At 45.6% G+C, this 15526-nt stretch overlaps 2 protein-coding genes across 2 annotated transcripts in view; one reads left to right on the top strand and one right to left on the bottom strand.

Moving 5' to 3' along the window:
- The window catches only part of CD247 (CD247 molecule), a gene marked incomplete at its 5' end in the record, with an annotated part of 54649 nt that extends 49131 nt beyond the window's left edge, over positions 1–5518 (top strand). Inside the window, 3 exon segments of the mRNA XM_010197162.2 lie at positions 645–701; positions 2401–2442; positions 4450–5518. Of these exon segments, the coding sequence (XP_010195464.2) occupies positions 645–701; positions 2401–2442; positions 4450–4515 (165 nt within the window).
- Positions 5519–6747: 1229 nt separating this feature from the next.
- POU2F1 (POU class 2 homeobox 1) overlaps positions 6748–15526 on the bottom strand; it is a 124298-nt gene continuing 115519 nt past the window's right edge. Inside the window, exon 18 of the mRNA XM_062003020.1 lies at positions 6748–10060. The gene's annotated coding sequence lies outside the window, so the exon portion shown is untranslated. The remainder of the gene's footprint in view (positions 10061–15526) is intronic.

Genomic DNA, 15526 nt, shown 5'->3' with positions numbered 1-15526 from the left:
CCAGTGCAGCAAAGAGTGGCTGCTTAGGCATCTCTTCTTTTAAACGATTTACCTCTGGCTAAATGTGCTCCAAAGGTCAGATACAGGAATGCTAATGCTTATGTCTTAACCTGAGCCTTTCTGGCTGTTTGGTGCTTGCTGATAAATGAGCTTGTTTTCAAGACTGGCCTTTGTTGTTATTGAATCAGATGCTCTGATTACAGCTGGTCCTAAGCATTTAGAAACTGGAGGAAGGAAGATCTCTTCTTTCTTAACCTTCACCCTGCAGCCTTAGACTTGCCTTCTCCCTGGGCCTGAGCTGCATGTGCAGGTTTGTCACCTGAACAAATGCTGCTTAAAGCTATTCTTTGGCAACCTTCAACTGTAGCATCTGGCACCAGTCTAGATAAATGACTTGGTTGAGGGTAGAAGTATATTTATCTAAGTGTTGGGAGATGAGGTGGTATCGACCTGCCAAGCAGATCTGATCACATATAGGCATTTACTTTAACATGCATCGGTCAAGTCCCAGCACTGTCCCTTCCCCTCTGGAATGGCTGGAGGCTTTGAAGGCTCCAGAAGCACAGGCTTGGAGCACAGTCACCCAGGGGCTGGCTTGGCTTTTCCTGGGCTGTTTGCTCAACTCTTTCCCCCTCTGCTTGCAGTCACTGCAGAAGGACAAGATGGGCGAGGCGTACAGCGAGATTGGCACCAAGGGGGAGGTGAGTCCTACTGCCCTTCCTGGGGGAAGCCTGGGATGAAGGGTTCTCTGCTGCCGCCCCCTTAGTGAGCAGCAGCCCCAGCTGCACGGAGCTGCCTGCACAAGGAAGTCCCCGTGTCGCACAGCACCTCCAGGCACAGCTGACAGCAGTTACCTATTTCCTGTAGTAACCGATGTGTCGGTGCAGCGCTAAGAGACCAAGCTATGGTGTTAGAGTAGGCATGAATCAAGGTGGAAGTCGGGCAGTAAGCTTGGTCTCATCGGTATCACAAACCCAGCCCTTACCCCAGCAGTGTCCCTGAGTGGATTGGATAATGTCATGGGAAAACACTCCCAACTCTTGGACATGAACCAAGATGGCTGCCCCAGCCAAGGAAGGCAGAGGGTCAGAGATGTGGGAGAAGAATTGAAGGAAATGTCTGCTTTCAAGAGCTGCAACGCCTGTGGCCCAGCAACTCGCACAAGCTGAGCACGTTCCTCCAGAGCAAGTCAGAGCTGCAGGTTCACCGTTTCCTTCTAAGGGCTGCTGAGGCTGCTCTGCTTAATAGGCACAAGTAAACACGTGCAAGTTCCTCCTCTTTGTGCCTGTCTTCAAACAAGTAATGGGGGAAACATTCTCCTTCCATTTCCAGTGTTTCAGAAAGAGCATACCAGTTGTGCCTCAGGCTAGCAGCAAATGGAAGCTGGTGTTGAAAACAAACTGCCTGGGGACACTGTTTATGGCAAAATTAAAAGGTGCTGTGACTTACACAGGTTCTACCTAATGTCGAAGTGCCTTATACATAACCTTCCATTTGCCTCTGAAATGTGAAAAAAAAGAGAGCATTTCAAAGCAGAGCTTAGCACTGAGGAATGCTGAAGCCATGCCATTTACTCTCCTCCCCTTTTTTATTCTAATGCCCCTCTACCGTTGTCAAACTCAGTTCACGAGAAATGGGTTTATAATGTTGCACCATGTTTTTAGGAGTGTTCCTGGGGGGCCAGGAACACCACAGCCCTTGCCTCATGCTGGGTATATCTAACCATTTACCAGGCTGCTGAAGTTTCAGCTGTGGCAGACACGTGCCACACATTTGCAACTCAGTCAGTGCTGTGCTGGCAGTGGGGCTGTTGTCACAAGCCTCAGGCCTGATGTGCTGGCCTCTGTCCTGGGGGCTGTAAGCTTGCTGGCCCTGGCTCTCAACCGGGAAATGACACTGGGTGCAAGGAGAAGGTTTTTCTTTGTCCTGACTGGTCTGAGGTTTGCTCTACTTGTACCATGGCAGTCCCAGTACCTGTTTTACTGACTCCTACATGACTTTGTCCTCAGACTGCCTTATCTGCAGTTACTTTCAACAGCTAGAGAGCTTACAAAATGTGTACTAGAGAATTTACTTACCTGTGTCTGCCCTAAAGAGGGCACCAGCTGTCATGCAGCAACTCAAAACACAGCCCCATTTCTTCCAGGTGTGCCTGCAGCTCACGAAACAATCGGTGTCTGCAAGAACACCGCCAAATCTCTGTCCATACCCAAGAAACAGCAGAATTCTAACAGTATGCCAGGAAAATATGTCGTTAAACCAAAATAGTTGTCTTCTATTTCCAATTAACTGCTGCCCCTTAGCACAGGGTGGGGGAAGTCAGAGGTTTCTTTCCTATAATTGGGAAAGCACCCATTATAATCTATGCTTGTGGTTTCTTGTGTTTTTTTCCCCTCGAAGCAGCAGAGGCGGCGAGGCAAAGGGAACGAAGGCGTCTACCAGGTAGGCAACAACATCCAGCAGCTCTCCTCTCATCTGTCTTCATGGCTTACTTGTGGCCTGTAGTTACGTACCTAACTAGCAGTACATGATGAAGCAGAGCTTTCAAAGCACCCTGCTGAGGACAGTTCCTCTGATTCTGGGCAAAGACCACACTGCTGGTACTTTTGATAAAGTGTCTGCACCTTCTAAATACAACTGCTAGGAACACGTGTTTACCTGTGCCCGTAGGAACCGCTTCCCCAGTCCTGCATCTTTTGGCCATGGCAGACGCCACAGTACAGTTCTGTTCCCAAATTGTTTACTGCTTAAATGGAAGCCTTCAAGTTGCCAAACAGCTGTTACGACTCAAAGCATTGGTAATTCAGCCCATCTCACCACAGGGTACAAACTGGGGAGCACCTCCAGCCCCTGGGTGTGCTGGGGCATTTCACTGCTGCACACACATAACAGAGTGAGGAGAGTCCATCAAGAAGGACTTATTTGGGCCAACATGTGTAATTGTTCCCAAATGCATTTTACTTTCTATAGAACACCTGTATATTGCTACTGACATCTCAAAAAATGGCACAAATAAAATGGGTATTTAAAAAATGCCTCTGACGCAGCTCATGCCAGGGAGCTTTCCTGGACCTTGGCATGTTTATAGCTAATGGCACCTTTCTTCAAAACCTGCTCTACTGAGCCAGAGGCAACTAATAAGCAACAATGTGCTCAGCATGCCACTAAATAAGAGTGTGGCCAGCAGGTCAAGGGAGGTTCTTCTCCCTCTCTATTCTGCCCTGGTGAGGCCTCATCTGGAATCCTGTGTCCAGTTCTGGGCTCCTCAGCTCAAGAGGGACAGAGAACTTTTGGAGAGAGTTCAGCACAGGGCCATCAAGATGATCAGGGGACTGGAACATCTTTCATACAAGGAAAGGCTGCAGGAACTGGGGCTGTTTAGTCTGGAGGAGACTGAGAGGAGACCTTATTAACATTTATAAATATCTAAAGGGAGGGTCTCAGGAGACATCCCTTTTTTCTATAGTAGCTAGCAACAGGACAAGGGGTAAATGGGATGAAGCTGGAACACAAAAAGTTCCACTTAAGAAAAAACTAGTTCACTGTGAGGGTGAGGGAGCAGTGGAACAGGCTGCCCAGAGGGGTTGTGGAGTCTCCTTCCTTGGAGGTCAAGACCTGCCTGGACATGTTCCTGTGTGACCTGATCTAGCTGAACCTGCTTCTGCAGGGTGGTTGGACAAGATGATCTCTAAAGGTCCCTTCCAACCCCTACCATTCTATGATTCTATGAAATACTCATAGCAGAGAAGCAAAGGGTAGCTAGAAGTTTTGCAAGCAGGCACCACACATCTTCCTAAATCCTCCCTCTTGGGAGCAACAGCTACCTCGGCTCTGGCAGTCCCTGGGCTGACCTGTGATGCTGCCTCCTCTCCTCTTGCCCAGCTCTTGGGAGTGGTGGGTTCTCAGGTGGCTGCAGGGATCAGTCCCTCACGCCTTACATCTGACTTGCCACCACCAGGGCCTGCTGGCAGGAGGGCTGCAGGATCCCAGGAAGGGGTGTGAGGGGATGCTACCTGGGGTTTACAGATGTGTAAAACCTTGCTGTCAACTTATCCAGCATCAAATCTGACTTCCATATTAAGAAGTCCAAAGTTCATGATTTGGTGTCTGCTCATTTAGTTAGCAGCCAAAGTTCACTCTAGCATCAGTTAGCTCTTAATAATATGCAAAGAAAATGTATTTTAAAGACCTGCATAACAGGTTAGGATGAGTTGCTGTAGTCCTGTGTTCGTAACAGTTACTCAGGCTGCATCTTGCCTTCAGGTAAGTAAGTGACAGCTATTGACACCACATGAACACTTAAGGAATCACTCCTAAGTAAAACACGCTGTAGAAAAAAAAAACAGCTAAAATTTAGAATGATGCTATTGAGCCCTTGCCACCTTGTTCCTGACCAGTCAGCTGCAGAGAACTAAGCACTCACACTTGTATCTCACCTCTTTTTTTCAGGGACTCAGTACAGCAACCAAGGACACGTACGATGCTCTCCAAATGCAGCCTTTGCCCCCTCGCTAAATGCTGGGACTCACAGAGGGGATGGGCAAGAGTGAGAGCTGCCCACCTGCCTTGGGGAGGAGAGGAGGGAAAGCCTTGTTCATCCAAAAGAAACACTGTGTGTTTTCTCAGTGCAACCTACTTTGTTTGGTGCCCAGAGGGAATATGTGCGGTCAGTCTTTTTTGTCTTCCCACCATCATGCAACTGCAAGCTTTAGCTAATAAAATGTACATATCTGTAAAGTTGTTTCCAATGATAGTGGTGATCAGGCTGATTTTTGTAAGATTTGTGTTGTGGAGACAGGACAAACCTACCAAGACAGCTGTTTCCATAGGTCTTACTTGCCTTCCAGGAGTATTGAGATGTGTAATTATGGTTTTGTTGCATTTAAAGAACTTGTAAAGATAGGACTGTAGTTATCTCCTGTAGTATTTATCTTAAGGCTATGTGACATAGGCCAGCTAAACCTTCTGCTTTGAATTTACCTTCTAAAAACTGCTTCAGTGGAGGACGACTTTTTTCCTTTAATTGTAAAAAGTAAAGTGATGTGAAGGAAAGGGGGCCGAATGTCAGCTTTTCAGTATGAAGAAAATGAGCACTAAACTCCAAGAAAAGATCAAGCCACAGCATTGCCACTCATCCAGCACCTGCAGCTAAATGAGAGACAGGTAACCTGCATCAGAGGCTTCTGAAAAGGCAGAAGATACAAGGAGAAGGGACCCTGATAGAGACAGTAACAGCGGAAAAAACAGGAAAACTCACCTTGGAGAATCGTATTTGGGTGAAATGTGCCCCCTCCCGTTAGCAAATCTACACTGGTGTGGTGATTCCAATGTTGGAATCGGACCAGATCAATCACTTCTGGGCAACACAAACTGTACAAAAGCCAATGTAAGTGTAGATTCCAATCCCCGCCTGGCATCAGTTTCCCTTTACAAAGATGATGGAGGTGTCATTCCAAAGAGATCCTAGTTCAATAATGTAATGCATTTTTGATGAATTAATAAAGTTAGTGTCAAAGGAGCTATGTGTGCGTGTGGAACAGCAGTGGGCCAGCTACCAGCTCAGGAACTGACCCAGACACCCAACAGTATAACCTCCCAGGGCAGCTGAGGAGGATGGTGCTCTGAGAGGAGCTTCTAAACACACCCTGGGAGTGGGGATGAGAGGTTGGAAAAAATGCCATAAGCTCAGATGTAAAAGGGACACTCACCTCTTGCGGCATCCCCAGCTTTGCCAGGGCCTTACTGAGGCCTGCAAGGACAAAGACAGCCCAGGAGAACAAAGGAGGTTTAAAATCAGGTCAGGAGCTGACCAGCTGCACCAGCCCCGAGGGAGGCAGCAGAGCTGAAGCACGAGCTGCTGCTGCTGCAGGCACTGTCCAGGTGAGGTTACATGTTCAGTTCTGAAAGGACTGGGGGAGCTGCAGAAAAAACTTGTTGAAATCGCTGCTATATAAATTATGAGGCTGTGCCTACCTTCTAAAACTGTATCTGCATTGGGTGCTTGCAGCTTTTGAAGAATATTTCAAAGACGTTAACTTACTGCAATTAAAAAAGTAAACTGAGCCATCCCCTGCATGTTTCTTGCAAAGAACGTCCCAGATCCCTTACTGTTCTTCTGCAATGACAAGAAAAATGTGAGAAAATTGGGTGACACCTCAAACAGCTGAGCTGAAAAATGACAGTAAAGTGGCTACAGTAAAGCACTCCTGTTCTTGATGCAAGAACAAAGAGTACCGAAAATAGCTTTCTTTTTTAAAACCATGATAACCATATTTGCGAGATGTAGAAGTCAAAAGTTTCAGCAGTTGTAAGATACCAACCACTAAACAATGGGAAGAAATTCTTACAGAGGATAAAAGGAAAAAAAATAAATCACCTTTATGCTCTTTATATATAAATGGATCTTGATTTCAAAAAGCATCCAACGCTTCTTTTGGGGACACTCACCGTAGGTGTGAGCCGAGTCTTCTCTTTGCCTTCAGGAGGCAACTGAAGCTGGTTTTTTTTTCCTTTTAGGAGAGGAATTGATAATACAGAAGTAGAACAAAAGCTTCCAAGCAGAGCACAAAAAAAAACCCCAACCCAACCCAAAACCCTGGGCTCTCCTCCATTCCGACAAGACAAAGAGCATGAAAGAACAATCTTCTGGCCCAGTTTGATGCAGCAGGGGGAGAAGGGGAATTAGCCTTCCCCCGACACATTTAAAAAACTCCAAACAAGGGCATACATGTTAAAACACTTGGAAAATGGTTTAATGATGTTTACAACAGAAATGAACTGTACAATTACAGTAAGTTTAATATATATAAAAAATTACAGCAGACAAATGCATCTACACAAAATCTACCTTTTCATTCTGATTTACTGTAATCTACACAATCTCTCAACGCCTACAGCTATCTGTAGGCAACCACTGGGAAAATAATAATAATTAATAATAATAATAATAAAAGACATCTTTAAAGAGACAGCATTTCACCTTCCTCCTCACCCCTAGTGTGATCAGCAAGGTTTTGAAATGTGTGGGACGCTCACATTTCAGCCTCAAGAAAAGCTTGGGTTGCGTTTGGGTGCGGGTGCTCCCGTCTGGCCCTCGATTTCAAGTGTTCTGCTGCCCTAAAGCACAAAAAGCAGTACGAGGAAGGGCAAGAGAAAAACCCCTCCCAGCCAGTGTAAGCAGGCAGATGGGCAGAGCCGTGAAATCATCAAGACCAAAAATTTGTCTCGTTTAGCAACAAAGCAACAAGGGACTGCCCGGACGCTACAGACATTCACAAATCCTCGTCTCTCTGCAATCTACTGCTGAAGAAAGGGCTCAATTTTCAGCTCCCAGTTCTTCGTACAAAGGGTTAGTTTTCAAACTAACGTGTGCTAAGTATATCCTTTTTGAAACAAAATTTAAGCTGCTTCCCTCTTTGGCCCATCCCTTAAAAACAGTGAAACCCCATTTTTCCACTGAGGAAGAACCTCAGGTCAACAGGGGGAAAAAAAAATAAACAAAGAACATGCTGTCTCTTTAAAAAGAAAGAAAGAATCCCAGTTGGGAGCAGCCGTCAGTGAAAATGCGATCCAAATTGGCGGTCTGGTGGAAATTCCTCATGGAATATTATGTACACTTTAAAAACCCTTAGTTGTTTTTTTTTTTGGTTTTTTTTTTTGGTTTTTTTTTCCATCATTTATGAACACCTAGGCAGTGAAAACTGTTATGTTAATACATACATAGACACACCCAAAACATACAAAAATACTATTATTTCAAACTACTAAGAATAGGACAAGTTCAGTTATCTCCATGCTATGACTTTAAGAGCATTACACTGAAACAAACAAGAATTTAAACGACAATTTTTTAATATCCCAGAAATATACCAAAATATACATCTAAGCTTTGGAATTACTGAGGTTAGACTAATGCAAGTGCTGGGTAATCGTACTTAATACACAAGTCTAAGGTTCTGCAGGAAAGAAATTATCTTTGGTATCTGCATCAGGCTAATAATATTAACATTTGGATTTTGCTTTGGGATAGAGCTTGTATGACCCTAGAACCAAACACCCCCCAATCAACTGAGATTAAAAAGATCCATGTAAAAAGTTCCTCCATTTGCAATCCCCCCCCCAAAAGTTAAAAAGTCACAGGCATCTACCTAGCATAAAAGGTTGAGAAATACAATGCATAGTTGCACAGTGGTGCTGCAAAAATAAAAGAAATCTAGAAAAAAGGAACTAGAGGAGAAATGAAAAGCTGCTTCTTCTTCTTTCAGGGATTTCTCACAACAGGACAGCCTCTTCCAAGCAGTGACGGGGGGGAGGGGGGGAAGCTCAGAAGTGCACCTCAGCGTGTATTAATCAACATCACCCAGCCCCCAGAGGGTTCAAGCACCCAGCAGAGCAGCCAATCCTGCGCCCAAGTCTTCAGCTCCTCAACCCACCTGCGAAGCCTCCAGCCGCCCCACGAGTTCCTTCCCGGGGCATTAGGGAGGCTGTGCCCTGGGGCAGCACCCCCTGGGGCAGCACCCCCTCGCCCGGGACAGGCCCTGGGGCTGGGGGGCTCTGGGTTGGCCCCCTCGTAGGCTGGCAGAGACCCTGGCCCTGGCCAGGCCAGCCTCACAGATGGGCTTGGTGCTGAAGACGCCCTTTGTCTTTGGTTTGTTTGTTTGTTTTGAGTTTATACAATCATTAGGAAATCTTTGGTTTTGGCTGGAAATTTTAAAAGAACAAAACAAAACAAAGAAACCGCCCCCTCCCGACTTATAGCAGCCACCGTGACCTGACAAAGCTTCTCTTTCCCATGGGGGTAGGGGAACTACATTCAAATAAAGATGGACCGGGTTAAGGATGCAGCTTCTGGCCAGGCTGGGGAGTGGGGAAGGGATACAGGATTGTCAAATAATAAAGAAGAAAATTAAATATTTGGAGATTTCTTTTTTCTTTTTTTTTTCCTTTTTTTTCCTCTTTTTTTTTTTCCTTTTTCTTGGTTTTTTTTTGGTCGTGTTAAAAAGTGAGTAGCGTGGAGGCAGCGCTGGGCTGGCAGCGCCTTTGGGCCTGGGGGGGTCAGCGCACCGAAAAGGGGAAAGGCAGCACGGGCAGCCCTTTTCTGCGGAGAGTGGAGGGGAGGGGGTGGATATTCACAGACTAATCAAGAGGACCCCTTATAACCAAAGGAAATAAGATAAGATTGCAATTTGCCCTCGCTTTGCAGTAGCTTTTAAGCAGCGACATTCAGAGGCGTTAGGGGGTCACTCCCCAGGTTGCAGGTCACGGGGTGCTATAGGCCAGAGTTCAGTGTTAACCAGAGGAGGGAGGGCAGACTTGGCAACTCTGTAGGGTTTGGAGAAAGTTAAAGCAAGTTACTCAGTTACGAGTTAGAAATGAGGTATACGACAGCTCCTGTACCTGTGGCGGATAAACACCCCACACCTACTCACACCTAGCCTTAGATACTACCACAGAGGAAGGAAATGGAACAACGGCACTGGCGGGGACGAAGGAGCTGCTGCCCGGGCCCTTGCCGCAGACCGCTGGCACCGTGAGGTGGGCCTCGGGGACCAGCGCTGCTCCGGACCCCTTCAAAACCACCTGCGGGTGGCTCCGCAGCCATCCCTTCCCTTCCCTTCCTTCCCCGTGTCGCGGGGAGGCCCAGTCCAGCTCCCTGGGAAGCCGCGGGAAGCGGCGCCGACCTCCCAGTCTTGCGCATTGCGTCTTCCCCTCGGACTCGCTCGGGTGCAGGGAGCACCAGGGTCACAGAGGCTGACACGCGGAGAGTGAATTGGGGGAAGAACTAACGGTTTTGTCTCAACTGCCTTGCTCTCAGGACACTGTCACGGGCGCTCTCGTTCCTAAATTGTGTCACAAGGGGGCTGTGCGATCGCCATGATCCACCCCCCTTGGCATGCCGTTTCCAATGTCTTAAGATTCCTTCTGCTGAAGGACTTCGATGTCTGTAGCACTGTGACGTGCCAGCTTTGTCCACACACAACATTATCACGATGAGGGAACGGGGCTTAAGTAGCTGCTGCTACAAAATTCAGCAAAGGCAGTATGAATCCTGAAGTGGGGCCTACAACAGATAAGAGAATTTTGGGAGGAAAGGGGAAGCTAATGTGATCATTTAAGTATCTTACAGTTTTATATAAAGCTCTGCCGGAGAATACTCGCCAGCAGACTGACACAGTTTTAAGACGGATCAGCATTTTGGTCTGAGCTACTTGACAATGTCCTGTTCGGTAGAGAGATGAAATAAGGCAGAGGGGGTATGTTCCAGTTCTGGGGCTGAGCCTCAGCAGCACTAAGGAACGCCAAAGGGTATCACCTTCCCTCGCCTCCCACAAGCTGTTTCATTTCCTTCCTCAGATTTGTTTTCCTTAAAGCACACCTTGTTTTCCATTTCTTTTGTTCCAAGTGCTCTTTTCTTTGAGAAGTCATTTCTTCAATATCCCTATTACCTATCTATAAATCTAACTAGCTCTTTGAAAAGTCACACAATATTAATACCACTTTTACATAATGTCAGAACAACAATTCTATTAGTAAAGCTTTCAGTGAAGTTCTGCAACCCGATTGGTGTCTGGAGGAAGAGTAGCTGGACAACCCACCTCTCCCGCTTCCTTCCTCCCTTCCTTTCTTCACAAGAGCTCACACCAAGTTCACTGATAAAACAACTCAGCCCAATGGCACGATACATGAACATGTACAAGGCTACTTTGGGGAGCAAAGAAAGGAGTCTTCGAGGTCCCTTCCCTTAAGAGAGAGACCACACGCAAAAGCTGTTGAACAGACTCTGACCTTGGACTACACTGCTTCCACATTCGAAGGAAAGAAACAGTTTTCCCTGACTGCATCCCAACATCAGCCTAAGACCTGCAGCACTGGGCAAGCTCCCCCGCACTGCCTGCCTTCAGAGAGCCCAAGCAACTCTATGCAGAGAGGGCAGGAGTACCCACAAGAGATGAGGTCCTTACAGAAAGGGACACTGACCCAAAGCTCAACAAAACCCCACCCAGCTTTTCCTCTTACCCGCTCTGAGAACAGCAGAGCTGACAACGTATCAGTGCCTTTGGTTCCCCACGAGGCCACTGGGAATTCTCCCACCCCAGTGGAGTCGAGCTCCTTTAGAAACCCACGTCTCTCAATCGCCACACGCAGCCAGGCGCACACGCTTGCGTACACACGCACTTGCACACACATCCATGCACACCCCTCCCCTCTTCCCCCACCCCATCAGCCCTGAAGGGAAATGAGAAGGGAGCCTTGGGGTCCGGATGGAGGGGGCTGCGACACCCTCCCAAGGCAAGAACCACTCGCTCCTCTGCTACTCCCACCGTAACACCAAGACATCTGCCAGGAGAATGACCCACTGCCTCGTCAACAGCCCCTCGAAGCTCCTCTCCCACGACCGTCTCGCAGTATTTCAACCCTTTCAGGCATCCCAGCCAGGTGTTAGGAGTAGGTTAGCTTTCGCTTCTCAGTTTGGTTTTTTCTTTCATAGTTTTTGGTCTAGACAGGATTAGCATTGCTATTAGAAAAGGAAGTGTTTAAAAAGTTTTCCACCTAGTATCAAGCACTACAAGCCCTACATTCAGTAACAAGACAAGGGGGATAAAAGGAACCTGTTTCACTTTTGCTCTCCCAGATAGATTCAGATGCGACAATCATTCTTCTCCCTCCCCGAAGTTAAACACAACGGACCCGGTTCAGCTCTGCAGCAACCCAACTAACTGAAATGGACTTATGCCACCCGGGTCGACTCTAACCCGGTAGAGCCATCTTCTCTCCCCCAAGCCTCTCAGGTACGGGTTGCCTCATCTTTAGATCCCAGCAAAGAGCAAGGAAAGGCCAAGAGGGAGGAGGGAAGTGTGCGCACACTTGAAAGGACCCTGAACAGCAACCCAATCAGTAACCTGCATGCCACCACGTGCCGTGCTGCAGATTAGACCACAGATAAAACCAACCAAACAACAATCCCAAACCCAGGAGCGACAAAATGTTTCCTTTGGCAAGACAGATACAAGGAAAAAAATTCATGAGCAAACATTTTCCTTCTAACACAGTCAACCCCCTTCTCTGCCCCAAACATCCACCCACCCCCACCCGACCCTATAAAGTTGTAACCTATAAACAGGATCTCAAATACATACAGCATAAACATGTTTATCAGTCATAATAAACATCAGTTCAACTAAACTCTACAGCTAGAATTATCTCCACTATTTATAAAGTTTGCTTTTCTCTTCTGATTTTTTCAGTTTAAAACCAGTTCTGCGACAATGCTAAGCTATGCTGAGGTATTTTATGAAGGTGCCAGAAGCCAGCTGCTACCCACAAGTATTGTTCTCAGAGCTGTATGGTGCTACCTTTTGCTGCGGGAAGACAGGGGAAGGAACGAGGAGGGAGAGGGGAGGAGGCGGGGAGGGAAGGGGCCCAGATTATTCCAGATGATTCTTAGCTGGGTATCGTAGATGGAGGTAAAAGCAGCCCCAAGGGAAAGCCCAGTAGGTGCTTCCCTTCTAGGAATACGGTCAGAAAAGAAGTACCTGATACGTTCGACGTGCTGACCTAATTTGTTACTCGACTAAAGGGTCCTTTCTCCCACAGTTAAAACTATTAGTAATTCCAGTGCAATCTTCCTAACCTCCTTCTAACAGCATCCCATGGACTCGGAGCGTGTACCCACTAAGTGTCCCGGAAGAAGCGACAGATAATGAAGACAGATAAGCCCAAAAACTAACAAGCTCTGTTGCACGCGTTCCTCTGTGCGTTTGCCTGGGAAGATATGTAAGTACAGGAACTGCTTGTTTTTGTCGTTCCAAAAGCACTTGCACTGACATTATGGGGAACCAGGTACATTCAGATCACGGAGCCAAAGATGGGAACTTTTTCAGAAATTGCAAATCGTGAGTGAATTACTTTAGGAAAAAGCTTCCTCTGACAAAATGTATCTATAAAGTATTTCAGGGGTCTCCCCAGTGGAAAGAAGAGAAAGACTCAAGATCAGCAACGGGAATGATATTTAATGACTGAAAAGAGTAGAACTTCTGTATCTTGGATTCTGTATTGCTATAGTGTTTTGGAAAGGCAGGGAGAAGTAAGAGGTACTGGTTGCAAAAATACACAGGAATTTCAGCCAGCTATGTGAGGACTGACAGCCATAAACCCATCAACCCAGTGTAGGGCAGCAGATGAGCTTACTCCTTTGGTAACATGCCACCATAGGCAACAGTTAGCTGTACATCCAACAGGAACACCCAGGCCCTGTGGATAAATATCATTTAATCATTTCAGGTAGAACAGAAATGGGGAATAGTGACTCTTAATAAAGTTAATGTGTCAATAAATAGATCTGCATTTAAAACTCCTGGTTTAAAACCAAGCGTCCTTGCAAGTCAGGACCAGATGCACTACTTTGTCTGTCCCAAAACACTCTAATGGCCATGAGAAGCTACTTGTTTCTCTAAGAGGGAGAAGTAAAGTAAATTTTTATCTGAGACAATAACAAGGCATATTTAAAGGTAAATTAGATGTTGTTTTGGCTTACTGTCTGAGTTCTGGTTCCAGCTGTAACAGGTATTCTGCTCCACTTGTAACAAAGAAAGAAGGAACTTCTGTCTTAAAGATCAGTGCTTGGCAGTGATGTGCACAGTTACAGAATTAACACTGTCGTATCCTTCAGTAACTCAGCTGCAGAAACATGTGCTGATCCAAAGCACGCCACAGGGCTTACAGAGGTGACACTTAAACATTAGAAGGAACTAAAACGTTGGGTTATTGGTTCCAAGAGAATTTTTTTTTAAAAGACATTTTTTATCACTCACACAATCGTTGGCATAGGTGCACACGGAGTATTTTCTCTAACATGTTTTGGTAACAGCCATTATCTTGTTGCCCCCTGAGCAAAACCAATTATTTCTGTGCTCTTTAAAAAATTAAAAAAAAAAAACCAAAACAATTATCCAAAAAGATTTTTGCAAAATATCAAAAGATCTGAAGTACTACACTTTTGTCTACATTTAGTGCTCACTGTAAAGTATATCAAGTTAGAATAAGAAAAGGGGGAAAAGGGGTAAACGTAGAGGCAGTGGATTGCTCTTGCTCAAATGAAAGCTATCACACTATAAAAGAACATTTGTTCTTATGTATTAAGATCAGCGGAGAGCTTCTTTGCTCATTGTTGGTACACTGATGAACCTAAAAGGTGCAAAAACCACAAGCCATGACTCCAAATACCTCAGGAGCGATACTGTTTCCACTGAAACTCTGTGCCAGCCCGTTCATCTCAAGATAGACTTCAAATGTGAAGTTTCCAATGTCCTAAAAGGTCTGTAATCCAAGGCATGGGAATACATGTATTCCTCTTAATGTTCTGGCATTTTAGTTTTCTCTTACAAGATAACCTCACTAGCACTCAAACAGAAATACTGAGCAGCAGCTCAGTATTCCTATGTGAAGATCCAACTAACTTTCAAGCATGCCCTCTACGGTGGTTCAGCCAAGCACAGATATCCCATTCATGGTAAAGTGACTTTTTCCATCTAATTTAACTTGTGTTTCAACAACTATCTATTGAATCAGAACATCTTAAGATGTAGTGCAGCAACTTGTGTCATCACAAGTTACCTCCTGCAGTAAATAAAAATGAGAACTGAAGTGACACCAGCCTATGGGCTGGGAAAAAAATGTCTCTTAAAAAGCAGGTACTTGTGCATGTAACAAGCATGGTACCTCCCCGAGTTTTTTTTTTTTTTGAGTGCGTGCACATATTCACCATCTCAGAGCAAAACAATAAAAATGTACTTATAGACTACTGTATACTGCACAGCAACTTAAGAGACAAAATAAATCCTCTTAAAGAGATTTAAGTAGATAGATGTGACTCTTGTAAGCAGCCCTATCTGTGCGTACTTCCTATGAGCTGCTCATGAATCATTCTAGAGCGACTACAGAGAATGTGTTCTGAGGAGATCAAGTGTGCTGAAACCCAAAATGGAATATATTTCCTTAATATCAGAAAAAAAGTCACCACGCACAAGCCTACAACAGCTCATCCTGAAGCCATTTCCTAAATTGTTCTTGACCTTCGGGGTATATCTATATTTGTGTTTCTGTAAACCTCTTGATTTTTTTGAGCTAGCTGTCCTTGGCTATAATGAGAGAGTTTTTCACCTTCTCTTTTCCTGCATATGTCCTTTGGCATGCTTGCAACTATGAAAAGCAACCCACACATCTTTAAATAGGGAGACACTGAGCTCTGAAAAGGAGATGCTATTATCCTCTCCTAACACTCTATGAAACTCCTTCTAGGCCTGGCTGACAGATCAATACAGGAGCCAAAGTGCCAGCATACAGCTAAAAGACTGCCTAGAAACGAACATTTGCACTGAAAACCTTGCCCTAAAAAGAGGTGTAAGGATTTAAGACTTGGGAAGGTATAACAGAAAATCATTTGCGTTTGACATATGATCCCAATGATAGCGGAACTAGAATGTAACTTTGCGTCATTGAAAGAAAAATAGGAAATTTGTTTCCTAAA

This window comes from Colius striatus, chromosome 1, assembly GCF_028858725.1.
Source record: "Colius striatus isolate bColStr4 chromosome 1, bColStr4.1.hap1, whole genome shotgun sequence".
In the NCBI taxonomy this organism is placed as follows: Eukaryota; Metazoa; Chordata; class Aves; order Coliiformes; family Coliidae; genus Colius; species Colius striatus.
The sequence above is the reverse complement of the archived record's forward strand: the minus strand, read 5'-3'. Positions and strand labels throughout refer to the sequence as shown.